Source organism: Helicoverpa armigera, chromosome 1 (assembly GCF_030705265.1).
Source record: "Helicoverpa armigera isolate CAAS_96S chromosome 1, ASM3070526v1, whole genome shotgun sequence".
In the NCBI taxonomy this organism is placed as follows: domain Eukaryota; kingdom Metazoa; phylum Arthropoda; class Insecta; order Lepidoptera; family Noctuidae; genus Helicoverpa; species Helicoverpa armigera.
Genome location: NC_087120.1, coordinates 6639623 through 6656939, shown reverse-complemented (window position 1 = coordinate 6656939; position 17317 = coordinate 6639623). Strand labels below are relative to the sequence as shown.

The window sequence follows — 17317 nt, the reverse complement described above, 5'->3', positions numbered from 1 at the left end:
AATTTAGAGAAGTACACAGCACTACATACTAAATTTTACAAAATTAGTTTCTTGGCCTTTGAAATACTGTAGATATTAGTTCCAGTCATTCATGAATTATGTTTTTATTAACAAGCCTTTGTATCAAATTGGCGTAGGAGATGGGGTCACGATCCTCAACGAGTGAGGGACCGACTAAAGAGAGAGAGAGAGTATCAAAAATATGGCCGGAACGTATAAGATGCATGACCGATCCCACGTGCTCATTTCTCAATTCTATTATTTATTAAAAATGAAGAGTACAAGGAATCTTAAGAATACAGACCACACTTTTTCCAACGTTTATTTTATTTTATTTATTAAACCAAAAACCGATTTTACAATTATATGTGTTTTCTAACTATAAATAAAGTGATGTATGGGGGAACAGATGTAGAGTCCCAAACATTAACATATATACCTACTTAAACTATGTTTACCACGTGGAATATCTATCTTATAATTTAAATGCTTGAATTATTTACATAAAATAAAGCTAATCAATTTAATAAAAATAATTATAACATATGTAAATACAATCAGCGAAGTCGCGCTTAATCAAATAGCCAAAAAGACTATAAAACATTGTATTCATTCCATAATAGAGAGATGATATTTTCTCCAAATTTAGTATATATATTTAGTTGAAAAATTTTTAAACAATAGATATTTACATGGTTTTTGCCCAAAAATAATTCAAGTTGTCGCATATGCGCGACTTCTCTGTAGTGACATCCTTAACTGGGAAACTATAAAACTGAAAGAACCGACCGGGGCAAAGACAAAGTGAAACCTACTTTTCCTAAAGGGATTCTTTATGGGAACCAAACGGACAACGGACACAGTGAAATAAGCCGCAATTCCAGAGGCAAATCAAAGGAATTAAGTGAACTGATGTACGAGATGAGAAACTGTTAGATATTATTTCTATTACAATCACATTAGACTATGCAAATGATCAGAAAACACCAACTTACACTAATTTGAATAACAGTTACGTTAATCGGAGAGATAGTATCAAACAACCAAAATAGAGCTAGTCGTGAACGAATCATGTGACATATCGTATAAATAAATTATCATAAAGAAAATTTTATGAAATTCCAACTTATTATGTAAATAATAACAATATGAAAGTAATTAATCACTCTTTATTGTGAATAAAAAATACAATAAGGATTAAAAAAAAAAACATAAATAGCCGAATTTAGATTATAACCATTTCTAAAACATACAGAAAACAAAATAACATAATTTTTAATGTGGTCAAAAAATAAAAATAAATAGATCGTCACTCAAGTAAAATAGACCCTTTTGCAAGAAACCTCGTTACTACACATCAAACACTTGGTTAGGTAACACTAGTCTACAATTTTTTTTTAGCCAAGGTGAAACATACTTTCTTGTAGGTCTAAGTCTAGAACACGAAAGTTGCTCTAGCACGTCGGGATTTACACCTATACCCATCTTAAAGTACAGCTGTATTGTAATATGCTGCAGACTAGTGTAATTAGAGTGTGCAATTTCAGAGATTGGCTAGTATATTATTAACATGGAACATGTAGAGATGTCTTCAAAAATTACTTTACTATGTGTTAAATGTTAAAATTCTATTTCTAAAAACAGTAACGTTGACTGCTTCTTCGATTATCTACTTAATCTAAGGATACACAATTATCTTAACATCAATAATATACTCTGAATTCACTGAAATCCTTCAATTTTAAAACTACCAATTACACACATTGTAATTCTTGACATAATTCATATAATTTGCAATGAGTTAAATACATTATTAAGATGTAATGTCAACACGATGAAATTCTATGATATAATTTTAAATTATTCTAACATCCATATTTAATTAATATAACGAGGTTTTTTGCAAAAGCTGAAGATGACATTTAAAGATTCTTATGTTTAAATAGTTCACTTATAAATACTCCATAAATAATATACAGAAACTCATGTAGCTTTTTATGATATATGTATGTTACGGTCTAAGTATTATTATATTGCACAATGCGTTGCTTAAAAGAAACTCGACCGTTCTACGCATACCATTCGTAAGTCGATATCGAATCGAAATCGTACAGTTAGCCCGACAGTGTTTTGTAATTTTTTCATCATCGTAACGATAATTTCATAATAACTCATTTAACAATTAGTGAATTATGAACATAACTCATTATTTTAAATAATAAAGTAACTGTAATATATACAAATTTACTTCTTGTGTTCAGAAATCATTGACATAATATATTCTAACGATAGACATTTTTTCAGAATACCCGTTGATCGTGATAAACCAATTTTCTCCGTCTCCACCCCCCGATTTCCCGATCTCAGATCGTTCATAACTTATTTTTCCTGCATTTTTTGGTGTATTCTCTTCCCTTTGTTGTAATTGTAATTTAAAGTTGTTTTTTCCCCTTTTGACAAGTTGCCATCCCCAAAGATTACCACGCAACGCTTTCGCTCGTTATTTATCTACATAAACTGTTAAATACATTATTACATTAGTCCAACATGTTTAAAAGACTTGCAGCCGCACTCTGCTTGTGTAATTGTGGCCAAACTGGGGTTTACTGGTGAATTCAAAACCGAGTAAATTTACATTCTTATACATAATTTTTATAAATTTTATCGCAATTATTTGTAGTTTTGATGACAATATGTTCATTACTTACTTCCCGGGAGGCACATCTGCATTTTTACTTTTATTTACTTACAATTTGCACGCCGTAAGGCAGATTGTAGTGGATCTGACTAATTTATATGTAACATCTTATTGCTTGTACCTACATTCTTAGCAAATAAAGATCTTGATTCTTGAAGACTTTCTTATTGTTATCGAGTACATACAAGTAGGTATTAACTATATTTCAATTTTAATCTATTTTAGTTTGTTCAAAGATGTTACCTAAGATTTCATTTCCTTTCAAATTATAATTATGTTACCCAAAGTTTATTAAAAGTATGATAAAAGCTTACCACTGTAAAGAGTTTTCGAAATTTTTGAGTTTTGGAACAGTACTCAAACAAGTTTTAAAAAAACTACCGGAAAGTGAAGCAGCAGCGAGCTTACCGAGCTCAAAATTTTTTGAGATTTGGGACACAAAAGTCCTCCACCTCCGCTTACAAATAGCGCCTAAACAACTTAGAAATAAATACTGTAAAGTGATTTTTTGATATTGTTATTTTTGAGGACTCTAATTTAACTCTGAATTAAGCACAAATAAAAAGAAACCGGGACTGGAGCGAGCGTCAGTTGTTTTTGCTACTTCGGTGCTTAAAATTTCTCGGTGCGTTAAATTGAGGATTTAAAAAGCAAGGGCAGATCAAAATAGAAATTAAGAAAAAACCGCGAGCGAAGCGAGCGAATTTTTTTTTCTAACTTTGAGGAATTAATTTAAGTAATCAGATAAAAGCAAAAATACAAGAGAGGGGTGACAGTCGGACTGAGAGGGGTGTCACCCGCCTCGATGTCTAGTGTTTAAAATTTGTGTATAAGTAAAATGAAACAGTAAATGGTCGTGCAGTGTGTCGACCAAGATGGCATCCCCCGAGATGTGGCCCCCGGGGCGGACCGCCCCCCCCTTACGCCGCTACTGAACATACACACGTCAACTGGCATTCTATAAAATGCCTAGGTATTGTCTGCGTCAGGATCGCTGTCACAACTCTTCGATCCTCTCGAAATACATATAGAGAGTTGCTACCTAATTGCTACCAGCTACCATTAGTTGCTACCAATTGCTACCCTCGTGGTTTTGAAGATATTCAGCATCTAAAGTTGACAGCCATTCTGATATCAGGGTAACTAATGGTAGCTGATAGCAATTAGGTAGCAATTCTCTATATGTATTTCGAGAGGATCGGAGAGTTGTGACAGGGATCCTGACGCAGACTAGGTATTCTATACGTTTCCTAGGTTATGTGTGAAATAGTTTGAACATTCCATAGCATTTTACACATTGCCTGGACGACCCCGGTATTCTTTACAATACCTAGGAGAAGTATTGTCATGGGCGAGTCAGCCGCAGGGTGCGTACCTTCTCCACGTACTGCTTATTGTGTGACATCACCAGCTCCTGAACCTTCGGTGGCAGCTCGGTCATTGATGGAGCCGTGCCTTCTTCGATGTCAGTGCGCCTGTAGAACAAGATGTAGGGCGTGCTCGAGCGGTTCAGGCCGTTTAGTTCCGCCTCGTCGGAGGTAGTGACGGTGTCGTCATTGTAAATGTGCCACTGGCCGTTGTCCTTGGCCAGGGTGTAGTAGTGTCCGGAGTCGAGCGTGGTACCGTCGTGTATGACGGCGGCGTACAGGCTGTAGGAGGCGTGCACGGTCTGCGAGCGCACCGTCGGCAGCGTGATGTTGTGGTTGTGGTACATGGAGTGCATCAGCTTTGTCTGCACCTGCAGCTTCGGATCAAACCTGTTGAAGGAAGTTCTAATTTCAAAATCAGATTCCGGTTTCAGTCGGATTTATATATATGGTCAATGACTATTAGTAAACTATTGTCTCTCAAATTAAAGCGTTTCGGGAATCGAATCTGAGACCTCATACACAGCAGCCGCGTTTGCGATAGCTAGACCCAGATAAATTATGAATTTATAGGAGATCCAAATACTTACTTGAAATTTTTTAATATTAGGATCAGGTACTTGGGTGTCGTCTCTATGAGCACGCTGCGCTCGGCGTCGCGGAGGACGCCGCAGTCTCGGCACCGGTACCGATTCTCCCCGGTGAGGCTCTCCTTCGAGCAGTAGTATTCTAAAAGACTCTGCACATTGTGCTGCCAGCCGTCAAGCTTTTCGGGGAATGCGAGTTGTAAGTCGCGGAAAACATCGCGCGAGAGCGAGGATGAATGGCACACGGTGCATTCGACGCGCGTCAGCAGTACGCCGCCGAACATGCTGTCTATGAAGGAGTCGCGGCGCAGGAACGTCGACTCAGCCATGCGTATGCGTTTCTTCGACGGCCCATTCTCGGCATCTCCTGAAGGTCGCTTTTGTCCGGAGCTGGAGGACCCTGCAACGTAACCTGAAATTAAAAGCAATTCCGAGTAAAAACACGAAACAGTTATTCCATTTACACTATTTGGTGAACAGGACGTTTCCTGGCCTCATGTTGTTCATAATGATACTGCCAGTGCTTCATTGTGAAACCCGCGGTGCTAGAGGTTAACTAATGTAGATCAGCGATGTGTTAAATTCGTACGCGTGTCCTTTTGTTATGCATATTCTGTTATCTGATCTGTTTGCTTACACAACACTGAGTCAATGACTACAATAAAATGAACAGGATTCACTACTCAGTTTCCTTTTACAGACGTCTAGACAATGTTATCCTAAATAAAGCCAGGAAATAAGTACTACGCCATATGTAAGTTTAGTTTGCTAATATGTGTATGTAGAATATTTTTCTAATTATAGTTTTCTTTGTGCAGTGGGCGAAAATAAGGTCTACGACCCTGTGAGTAAAATAGTAAAGTTATATAATCAACCTTAGCGATATTAGATCTCACAGATTGGAGAGATTATCGAACTGTTAGAGCACGTGACTACACACTTTTTATGTGTGGGGATTAATGTAAAGGAAGCTTACCACTGCTGCTTGGGCGAGGTTCCACATTATCATTGGCGTCCGCACTGAAACAAAGAAAAAACTTAAATTACTTTTGTAACTTTACAGGACCAAAACTATTTATCACATTATTATATACATCAATTACTATTTATATGGAAAATAAGTTGCACACGGAAAATCTACTCTTTCTATGGCTTATCCCCAGATTATTTACACAAATCATACACGCAAGTCACTATCTGCCTAGACTTTTCACAACCATGTTGGGGTCAATTTCCAGTCTAACCGAAAGCAGATGAGTACCAGTGCCTATTATGGAGCGACTGCCTATCTTCCTCAACTCAGTTACCCGAACCTAATACACTGGTACTTGTCCAACCTTCAGGTTTCTGACTACCCGTAGCGACTGTGAAAAAGATTCAATGACCACCGGAACACAAAATATGCCTTCCTAAACATGGAACATTTACAAATACTGCGCTTCAGTATGCAAAGTAATATGCGGTTCGTTTAATGAGGAACAATAAGTAGGCTATAGCTCTTGACCAGGATCAATTGTTCGCGTGTTAAATATATTGCTATCCTAGCTTGTTCTATCTTAGAAAACATTAAGTGTCTGCCAATTGTCAGTCATTGCTATGATTGATTGAAGTGCCTGTTTTAATGCATGCTAGGTACGCTGCAGGCTTCAAATGGTAACATGCGAAATGCATCTTTTATGCTCAATATTTATGGCATTGAGTTTTACTTTGTGTGCTACTATCAATGCCAAGTACTCCGGCAGGATCCACAAAGAACTTTTTGAGACAGTAATGTTCGCTTTCTGTCACAAATGAAACTCAGTCTCTCCTAGATATGATAGATCGCATTAATAGCATAAATGTCAAAGTGTCGATGTTTGATATTTTTTACGCAATCTGTAAATAGTATAAAACAAAGTCGCTTTCTCTGTCACCGTATGCTTAAATCTCTAAAACTATGCATCGGATTTTAATAGATAGAGTTTTAATAGGTTTTTTAATAGATAGAGTGATTAAAGAGGAAGGTATGTATGTATAATGTAGTGTAGGTATTTAATAGTAGCATTCCACCCGTGCGAAGCCGGGGCTGGCCGCTAGAAACTGTTAAAAGAATTTAGATGAAACAAGGATATCATCAACACAAGCTTTTTATCCGTGTGCGGGAAGAAGATCCCTCGGAAGGAAGGTAGTTATGTATTAAGTACCTCGTGGACTGCGAAGCGGCGACCACGGCGCGATGTCGGCTGTGACTGGACAGAACAGCCGGCTTAGAGTAGTCAAAGTTGACATCGGAGCAATGCTCGTACGACTGCAGCAGCTCAAACAGATACCTGTTGACAACGAAAAAAACACTTAATATAATCACAGCAAAAATATAAAGACAGTAATATCATCATCATCTCCCGACCCTTTTCTCAACTATGTTGTTGGGGTCTGTTCCAGTCTGGAGCGACTGCCTATCTGACCTCCTCAACCCAGTTACTCGAGCAACCCAATACCCCTTGGTAAGAGTGGTTATCGAAACTTATTGGCTTCTTACTACCCGTAACGACAGCCAAAGATGTTCGATGGCAGCAGGGACTCACAGTTTAACGAGCCTTCCAAGACACAAAACCGACAATGTTTTCCGCGATTACGGAAACCACTATACATTTTTGCAGTCTCAATTTGTTTAATAAGGATCAACAAAAAGATCCAAGAGAAACAAAAACTAGAGATTTGAAGAGCTACATCATTAAAAATTCACATCTACTGCACAAAGTTTAACTTCAAGCTTGCACTTCTAGTTACGCTTATCTGAGGCTATACCGAACTCGTTATTTGTTTTTTGAAGTTCAATTTGAAGACCGCTGCATAAAATATTACCATGATCTTTCAATCCTCTTCAAAAGTTATTTGGGGTAACCATGATCACCTTCTATTTATTTGTATTAGTATACAAAAAAAAGTTAAAATTACATAACTGAATATAATTTACTTTAAGATTATTATGACACATTTAATCGGTTCACAATTAGTCGGTACACCCTACAAAATAATATAATTAGAATGTGTGGGCAACACCACAAAAGATCCAAAGAGATGATAAAAAACTATGAGGTTCGTGGCTAAAGTAAAAGCATATCGTAGAAAGTCCTACAGTTGCCGAAGCATTATCGTACCACCCTTCTGTGAACTTTCATATAAATTCATCACCACGAATTTTCAACCACTGCATTACCTGCCTATCATGATCGAGTCAAAAAAAAAAAAAACAAAGTTGAGAAATAATCAAAGGCCCTTCAAAATCTAAACTTCAGCTCAGACATTGAATAAAAAATATTTTTTATGAACAACGATGTATTCATACATTTGTACAAAATCTTACACTTACACGTGACTAAACTGGGCACATGTAGCTACACCTGTTGCTAAGGAGTTCTTTCCAAACTTTGTGACGTAAGAGAAAATCCGAACGTGCCTTCTGTATGTCACGGATTTGTTTTTATTAGCCAATGTTTCAACATGTATTGACTTTTCTAGTGTGGTTGTTTTATAAAAAAAACAACAGATATTGAACCACTTAATTGAGAAGTTGTTATCGTTTTAGTTAATGCAGTCTAGTTTAATGAAGAACCATTTGAGTAATACGCTGCTGTTAATATAGATTATTAACGCCGAACAACTATTTGAGCTTTCAATACTCAGCAAGAGCTGCTTTGTTGTTGAAATACCAGCGGAGTGCACCCGCCCCCCTTTTGTACTCCATATAAGTACATTAAAACGCCCGGTCGCCTCGCTGTTGCTTTGTACCTGATTCTCGGTAATAACGGGCACGTAATCCGACTAGCTGCGCAGGGCACAGGACGCTACCCCTGTAAGCCCTGCAGGACCTTAGTAGGGGGTCTGTCTGGGTAAAATAAATAAACTTTATCTAGCTTATTTACAGCGGGAAATAGGTCAAACATATTCGAGCTATACTGCGCATGTTTGCCCGGTACCTCCGGTGCACGTGTGTGTATATTGAGAGACTTCAATATAGGTAAGTTACGTAACATGTTATATAACTGTTGCATTCAACACATCATTTTATATGAAACTAAAGGGTCTCATTCCATATAATTGATATAAATACCATTGTTGAATTAATTATATGCTTAATCTCTCACTATAATGTCATATTAATATTATTAATACAAATTGCATTAATAATTTTAAAAGGGTATTTTCAGGAAGTATCGCTTCATTTTGTAAGCTTTATTGATTATCATTTATGGCAAACGAAGCTACCGTGATGTTCTTGAAAGCAAGCTGAAACCATATTCAACAGATTTGATGACTGTAATACATGATATAAGGACCCACAACTCAACGTGCTCTTCGAGGCACGAAGGAGATTTGGTTTCGACATCAATGGTCACCCCGTTTACGAACGGACCGCTTTAAACGCAAATTATCCTGGATTAATCGATACACGGACTGTGGTTCTGTACTGTACCAAGTAGTTTCTCAGAAATTGGAATTAGAAATGCTCTTATTCACTGACCTTTTAACCCTTCAGAATATGATCACTGTCAACTAACTGCAAAACGCATTGATAAAAAAAACAAAGTCCTTTTGCGACCTAGTTTTTTTTAAGAGGCTACGTATCATACATTGTGTCAACAGGATATTTTCCTAACAAGAAAATAACCCTCTCGAGTCTAACTATGAGTGCACTACTCGGAAACAATCACACCTCGCGCGTGGTGCATATAATATTAGAGCAAGGTCGTCATCTCATCCTTTTAAGTTACATGTATTCGGAGCATGATTAATGTGTGTTTTAATTTAATGAAAAATGTACTGCATAAATTGTGTGTAAGTATACTAATGGAAAGAAAATAAACAAACTCATTCTATGCCTAATTACAGCTATAATAAAACTTCCGTAAATAATAGGATACCTGAAATAAACGAATATCGTTTGGTGCTTCTGCTATAAATATATAACATACTAAAATAAGAATTCGATGAACATATATATACAGGATGTATGTTCCAGCTTTTAAAGTTTCGCGGACAGTTGGCAGAAGTGCAATGTCGACTTTATGTCCACTAGCATAATGTTGTTATTTCTTTGGAGGGCCTCCAACATTCTAGGAAGAACTTAATAGGCTTTCCTTTTCACAAGTTAACGAGCTTTAAAATGAAGTTTTCTATTAGTTATTAAATTGCAAACCTCTAAGAAGCCTCAAAATCCCGGTAAATGTCCATTACAAGTAACATCTTCAAGGTTTTAAAGGACTTTGTCGATATTCAATTTGCAATATCTTAGAAGCAATATCAACGTATTTTATTGAACTTCAAGTACGATACGTATTTGATAAGAAAGCATGACGAAGACATATAGTCGATACTTGAATTTTGAATACTCTTTTCAAAAGCTAATTTCCTTGTAGATGACTATTTTTAACGCTTCCTGATTGTTTGATACCGACTCACGTTCAACAGGAAATAAAAGACTAGAGAATCAAAGACTAGAAAGCAGCTCGTCGTCCATCTTGGACCAACTAAGGAGCTTAGGTAACACCAAGTGCTGAAAGCGAGTATATTCGTATTACAGTTTAAGACTCTTGAAGCGTATTATTTCCTTTCAGGGAATTACGTGTAAACTTATCTGTTAGTGCAACGGGAGAAGAACCAAATAAATGAAAATGCTTTGACGGCGCTTTGATAAAAACGCTAAAATGTATTTACCCTGAGTTATTTTCCGAAATGTAGTTTTCATTTTAATATGCACTTCTTGGAACCAGTTATTGCAAAAGTTATTAATGCACAGTCCTTTAGTGTTTGTTCAACAGTGCGCAATTTAGATTTTCAATTTGAATTCCTTCTATTAAGGGACGCTCCGAGAGCTACGTACATAAGCTTTCACGTTTATTTATCATATTCAAAGCTTCGGCAACGTTGTCAAAGAGTGCCCTACTATATAAACCCTGACTGCAGCATGTCTAGCAAACAAATGGTTTGTCATCAAAGTAAGTACGTTTTATTTAATGTCAGTCCTGTAAATGGAAACTGTTTGAATTTAGGATGCAATATATGGCCTGAATAGACTGAATAGACAAATAAACCTATTCAGTTCCTGTCCAAAATTGAAATTGTAAAATGTACTGTGAAACACATGCACTTTGGAGTGTTATGTCAATATTAATTATTCAGAATCGTTTTCATGTGGTAGCAATATTATTAATGGGTTTAATATACAAGCTCTCTTTGTGATGAAAGGTAAAACATTTAATTGAAAGAGTACAGTATGAAGAACTAATTATTGAAAACTTTAATTATATACATACATCACCTTTGATGTAATATAGCTACTAGAGCTTTAGACCCACCAGCCATATTGGAGCCCATCGGGGCTGCGGGATTGTTCGAAAGAATTACCGCGGCTCTGGTACATAAAGAAGTCACGTGGTCAAGTCGAGCCGCGCATACATAGACACCGCTCATCTCGGCTTGTATCGGACCTGAGAGCGCGCGTGTCGTCCGCTTGAGACACGCGTCTCTTACATTTTTGAGGAATTATTAAGCAACAAAAAAGCTATTATTATAAGGGTTTTCCCACATTGAAACCCCAATTCGAGGGTTAAGAACTAGAGTAGCGTAAGGGCAAAAATACAAAAAATTTTTTTTTTCACCATTCGTTTATTTAATCCCCATATTTTTATGTGCCAAAAAACTGGAACGATGTAGTGAGTTGATTGCTTAGTACAACAATAACGTATAACAAAAAAAGATATTTGTTTATTGCTAAAATGAAGTATTTCTACTTACAATAATCTTGACAATATTTTCTCAAAAAAATTACGAGCACAACGATCGTAACTCGATTTACAGAGCGAATAAGACACCAAAATATGCCTTCAATGTAATCGCTTAAATAACGTATCTTGTTATACGTTATTAACGCAGAAAGTTTGATTATGTAGGCTTAGTTTGTTTCGTGCCAAATAAACGTAAAGTACCGCTACTGCCTTGTTTCGTAAGCTTCCGTAATTTTTCTTCCTGCCAAAAAAACGTAAGGGTGGGATACGCTACTATGGCACTAATTTATGTAACAGCCAAAATGACGTATGTCAACCAGTTTTTGAAAAATAAATTTTATTAAAATGAAACCGTATTTTGATTGACCAAAAAGTTACATTATTCTGTAGCCGATAAATAAAGTTTTATTATTAGTAAAAATCAGATATCTAACTACTATAGATATGCCACAAAAAGGGCTATAAGATAACAGTAGGTGAATTTGAGTTGTTTTCGGGCTCTCCTGAGAAGTTGTCATTTTGGCCTTACGCTACTCTAGTTCTTAACCCTCGAATTGACTGTCGTTTTAAACAACCTATAGTTTCACAGAGGAAGATAGTAATTTGTTTATTCATTTTGATACTTAACTTTACGAGTAGTTAGTTAGTTGAGCTTCCCGTGGCCCAGTGCCGAAAATGACTTTGTTTCCTTGTATTTCAACGTCTACAAGTAGCTACATACATGTATAGAGTGCGCGTAATTAAAAGTGTATCGACCTGAGGGAAGTAGTAGCGAACCTACTACAAAGATTATTACGTGCAAGGGTTGATATTTTTACCGCTGGTAAACCGCTAACTTCGAATCATTTTAATGAAGACAAAAAATGTTTATCCCACATTTATTACGCAAGTTGAGAACGCAATTTTAGGATTCCGTAGTAAACTAAGGAACCCTTACCTATATTGAGTTTCAATCTCAACAATAAATCAACTAATTAGATACGAGTACAACTACCACGGAAGTTCTTTGGGTGTAACAAAATTGACAACCCTAGCGCGACCGCCGAGTTTAGGCTAGAAAAGTGAAGTACATGCAAGACCTTGACTCTTGTAGGTATTTATTTTGTGGTTATAGGGCGAGAAACCAAAAATAAAATAGGGTTGTTTCCTAGTATTTATTTAGTTAAAAATAAATAAATGCACCGAAAGCTCATACTAATAGAAACACCATAAGCTATATTATATTATTTATAACTGACCATATAATTATTAATTAATTTATGAAATTTAAATGTATAGCCTATGACGTCACGCCATTAAAAACGACGAGTAGAGACCGATGACGTCAATATTCTCTATATTTGACAATGACAAGTATTTGACAGTGACAGATATATTAACCCGAAATAGCCTCAGAATTAATGTTTTGTTTACTTGCTTCCATAGCTTGCTTCTGTAAAGTTCTGAGTGTTAATTGCATTTACGTGATCCTAAAGAATCATGGAGAAAGGATTTATCAAAGCTGATAGTTCCAATCTGCCAAGAGTAGATTCTTTTATGGTCGCTCAATTCTTTACCAATAACCAAGATTTTTATTCAGCGGAATTCAGAAACGTAAAAACTTCTCTGTAAGTATAACTTATAGTATTTCTAATCGTTTACATTATTTGAATAGAAAACTAATATCAAAATAGTGCAAACTGAGGTGCCTACTAAACCTAAAAATGTTTTTTTGCAGATCTTCTAGGCAGTCGTACGGTGACGATGCTATCGGATACGTCCAGCTAAAACGGAACTCTGATGTATGTGTGATAAAGTGCAAAATATGCCCCGAACATAAAGTGCGCCTAAAACCGTACACAGTGACAATGACAGTGAATGAAAAAAAATTCAGTGTAGTTAATATTGTTTGTGATGACTGCCCTGCCTCTTTAGGTGGATGTAAGCATGCAGTTGCTTTCCTGATGTGGGTGCATCGAAGAAGTGAGGAACCGAGTTGTACTTCGAAAACCTGCTATTGGAAGAAGTCTACTTTGTCTAAAGTGGGAAGCACGCTCAAATTTATAACTGCCAAGGATATGTCTGGTGCAAGTTCTTCTGTTTCTCAAACTAACAACAATGTGTTTGAAGAATTCATAAAAGTTGCCAATGAAAAACAATTACAGAATTGTCAGCTTTTAAAGCATCAGCCAGACTTTCAAACAAGAGGTTTAGATCGGTTCAGCATGCACTACTTGTCATTCCATTATCTTAATGACAATGACATGAATACATTTCTGAATGAAATAGTACCCCTATTCACCAAAGATGTAATAGATTTAATTGAATGTGAGACACGAGAACAGCACAAGTCAAACCTCTGGCATGAGCTCCGTTATGCACGCATTACTGCATCAAAAGCATTTGAAGTAAGTCGGTGTAAAACAAGCAATGGGTCTCTAATAGCCTACATAATGGGAGCACGAACCCCTGATACACCTGCAATGAAAAGAGGCAGGCAATTGGAAGATTTCGTGAGGACCACTCTTGAAATGGATTACGGAAAAATTGAACGTTGTGGTTTAGTTATCAGCCAAACATATCCAATGTTAGCAGCCTCACCTGATGGAATATTAAACAATGACACAATAATTGAAATAAAATGTCCAACATCGGAAAATACTTTTAAAAATTATATAAATGATAAGAAAATAACTGAAAAATGTAATGCTCAAGTGCAACTGCAGATGTTTGCGATGGGTTTCAAGAAATGCTTATTTTGTGTGGCAGACAGTGATTTTGAAAATAATAAAAGGGTAGAAGTTATAAAGATTGATTATGATGAACAATTTGTGAACACTATTATGCAGAAATTGGTAGAGTTTTGGAAAACAAATGTATTTTCTTTATTATACAAAATAAAACAAGATAAATAAAAAGCTTTTGTTTTCTTATCTAGATTTTATTAATGAATCCTGTATGTTTACTAAGGCACATGCTACAAGAACACATTCATCTATAACTTTTAACAAATTAGTATTAATTACACTGTGAGGTTTTAAAAGGGAAAATTCCCTTAAACGTCTGATGACTCTTTCAATGTGGATTCGAAGGCTAGCAACTTCTTTAGTTTTATGAGCTTCTGCTTTAGTTAACTTTGATTTTGAACCCACACTTGGCGGCCGCACCAATTCTATTCCCTTTTGGAGGCAAAGGTTTTGAAGGTGTTTAAAACCTCTGTCTGCCAATATTGACACTCCTGGTTCCATATTCTCCAAAAACTTGCATTTTTCAACTACGGTTACATCACTTGTCCTACCACTGTAACCTTCAGATATAAAATTAATTATACCATCTGGTGTGCTGCTTATTAAATACTTTAAAGTATTGGCTTTTTTGTAATCAGACCAGCTCAGGGCTTGGTAGACTGCTTTCATAGGTTTTTGAATTTCTATTTCAAAACAGTCAATAATGTAGTCAATTTTGTAATATTTTTGTCTAAAAGCCATTGGTAAATTATATTTTATTTTCTTTGAATTTCTTACAAATGGTTGTAATACTTTGGCTATTTCTACAACATGTTTTTTGAACAGTTTGCTAGCATAAGATTTTGATATCCCAAAGTGATCACCAAGCTCGGTAAAAGTACAATTTAATCTTATTTTTTGTAAGCAAAGATAGATGTGTTCCTCCGGTATATTAGTATTTCTTAGAATAATATTAACTAAGAAAAAACAGTCTTTCGGCATGCCTATGTAAAACTTAGGGTTTTTCTGTATCCTTTCTAATGTATTTCTGAGTGATCTTTGACCAAATTCTTTTTCAATATTTCTTCTAATTATTTGTAAGGTTGACCCTTCTGTGCTTATGGATTGACTTCCTTGATCACTGTAGTCTGTTATTCTAAATTCTGTTGATGTCACAGATAGTGATGTAGAATCTTTTGGAACACTTGGTGTACCTTCAGAGTCGGATATTTCTTCTGAAATAAATACTAATTTTCTTCTTACATTTGTATTGCCAAATGATGATGGCTTCCCTTTATATTTTTCAACTTTGAATGGTGATGTGCCTTTGCTTACCGTTGAAATTTGCATTGGTGATGTTAACTGATTAATCTTTTTTGTTGTAGTCTGTGTTTTTCTACTTCTGTATTTTGGTATAAAATTAAATTGAACACATTTGTTTTCTAGACTAACAGATTCAGTCTGTACTGATGTAGTGGAAGTTGAAAGAGAGGTCTGGATAGATTTATCAATTTTACTGACAATAAATGCAGTTGAACTACTTTCTTCACTAGGCAAATTAGTTTCCTCAGTTACTCCTGCATTTTCCATTGCTTCACCTTCCAGACACGCAAATTTTGAAGGCACACAATTTGGTTTCATTTTTATCTTGACTGAACCCATGATTTTGAATTGCATGTAGTTCTCCATATCTCTTGGTAGCTGTTAATGAAATAAAAATTATAATTAATATCTATAAGTTATTTATTTGATGTAGCCACAGTAAGTTGTGGTTTGGTGGTATACTAAACTCAATAATATTATTCCATAGATGCAGGATCCTACATCTTAGGCTAGTGTGGTATCCAATGAACCATGGACATTGTTTATAAAGAATGTAATTGTGAAATCACGTAAATATAATGAAGGTAAAATTAGGATGCCTAATATTTTTGGTTAGTCATCAACATCCAAGTAACTGACGCATTTTAATTAGTAGAAAATATTAAAATGTCTAAATAATTTATGAACTTACATCAAAGTGATCCTCACAAAAATAAATTGAAGATTTTGTGGAGTAATCGGCAAAGTTTCTTCCGCCCAACTGTAACCATGTTTTGCGCATTTCTAACGATTTGGTGGATTGCGGAACGTGGATGAACAGTTTATTTGGAGCACTAATGGTCGTATTTCTACAGCCTCGCACAACACAAATCTTGTAGGTATTCATTTTATTTAAGTTTTTTGAAACAGCATCAAATCTTTTCGAACGCTGACACAAACATAAACATAACCTCAATATAAATAAACACAAACTTCACGTTTCTTTGCATCGTTTTCGTTTCATTTTACCGCGTACACAACACAAAACATTTAGGTATTTTATTTTTGTGCTAAATGTATAAAAATAATTTACATGTATAAAATATTTTAGTTTTTGTAGCTATTTTATTAAAATAAATTATTAAAATCAAGGAATCAATTAGTTAGTATGTTAGTTTTTTCTCGTTAGATGTGCTTTAAAATGTAAAGGAATGACATTAGATAATGACGTCAAAGTCACGTGATCTAGCGTTTTCTGAGCAATATTTTAAGAAAAATAGAAAAAGATGAAATACATAAAAAATAAAAAGATTTGAGACGAAAAATGAAAGAGAGGGTGATCTTAAAATTATTTAGAAGCTATCTAAACAGATTTCCGAAAATTGGAAACAACCCTATTGTTTCTGTTCTGTGTGTCTGTTTGTTTTTAGGGACACGCACATTTTTGGATCTCTTCGAAGCAAAACAACTGTCTGAAGATTCGGCCGAAGTTCAAAGTTTGAAACAGAGTGTCTAGTGGAGTTTTGCAAGTTAACTTTCTCGATGCGTAAATTATTATCATACAACTTAATTGTTAGTATTCATTTTTGACATGTTTATTTCATAAAAGCTGTCATCGGCACTTGGTCGTACTATAAACGCGCTCACTTGCGAAATAGTAAACGTCATTATCCGGAAAAATTAATGAACGTGCTATATTCTAATCATGTCATGCAGCATACGACTCTTTACTTCAGCCAAGTTATAATTACGTATCGAGCGCATAAACTTACAAAACTCGGAATCAGCACTCAGTTGTTAAAGAACAAAGAAAGGTATTTTAAAGGAAAGTTGTTTGTACCTAATAGTGAATAATATAATGATCACTAATCAGCAGTCACTCTATATGATA

At 35.5% G+C, this 17317-nt stretch overlaps 2 protein-coding genes across 4 annotated transcripts in view; both read right to left on the bottom strand.

Annotated features, from left to right (window-relative positions):
• Nucleotides 1-308: 308 nt before the first annotated feature.
• Nucleotides 309-17317, bottom strand: part of LOC110374526 (ubiquitin carboxyl-terminal hydrolase 35) — a 32291-nt gene continuing 15282 nt past the window's right edge. Inside the window, exons 9-12 of one of the 3 annotated variants that reach the window (XM_049849806.2) lie at nt 6836-6961; nt 5629-5672; nt 4656-5064; nt 309-4470 (exon numbers count right to left, since the gene is read on the bottom strand). In XM_049849806.2, coding sequence (XP_049705763.1) covers nt 4044-4470; nt 4656-5064; nt 5629-5672; nt 6836-6961 — 1006 coding nt within the window. In that variant the 3' untranslated portion in view covers nt 309-4043. The remainder of the gene's footprint in view (nt 4471-4655; nt 5065-5628; nt 5673-6835; nt 6962-17317) is intronic. The other 2 variants (XM_049849862.2, XM_049849927.2) reach the window with 2 other exon arrangements.
• Nucleotides 14323-16821, bottom strand: LOC135116700 (uncharacterized). The gene is made up of 2 exons (XM_064034122.1): nt 16139-16821; nt 14323-15825 (listed from the first exon to the last, which is right to left on the bottom strand). The coding sequence occupies exons 1-2, from the start codon at nt 16331-16333 to the stop codon at nt 14329-14331; spliced, it is 1692 nt and encodes a 563-aa protein (XP_063890192.1). The 5' UTR covers nt 16334-16821; the 3' UTR covers nt 14323-14328.

What these genes read in the sequence shown, in the direction of transcription:
- LOC135116700 (XM_064034122.1), bottom strand. Translation starts at nt 16,333, where the DNA reads ATGAATACCTACAAGATTTGTGTTGTGCGAGGCTGTAGAAATACGACC. An exon ending in TTTGTGAGGATCACTTTGAT is followed by an intron (nt 15,826 to 16,138) that starts GTAAGTTCATAA and finishes TTTCATTAACAG; the next exon opens with CTACCAAGAGATATGGAGAA.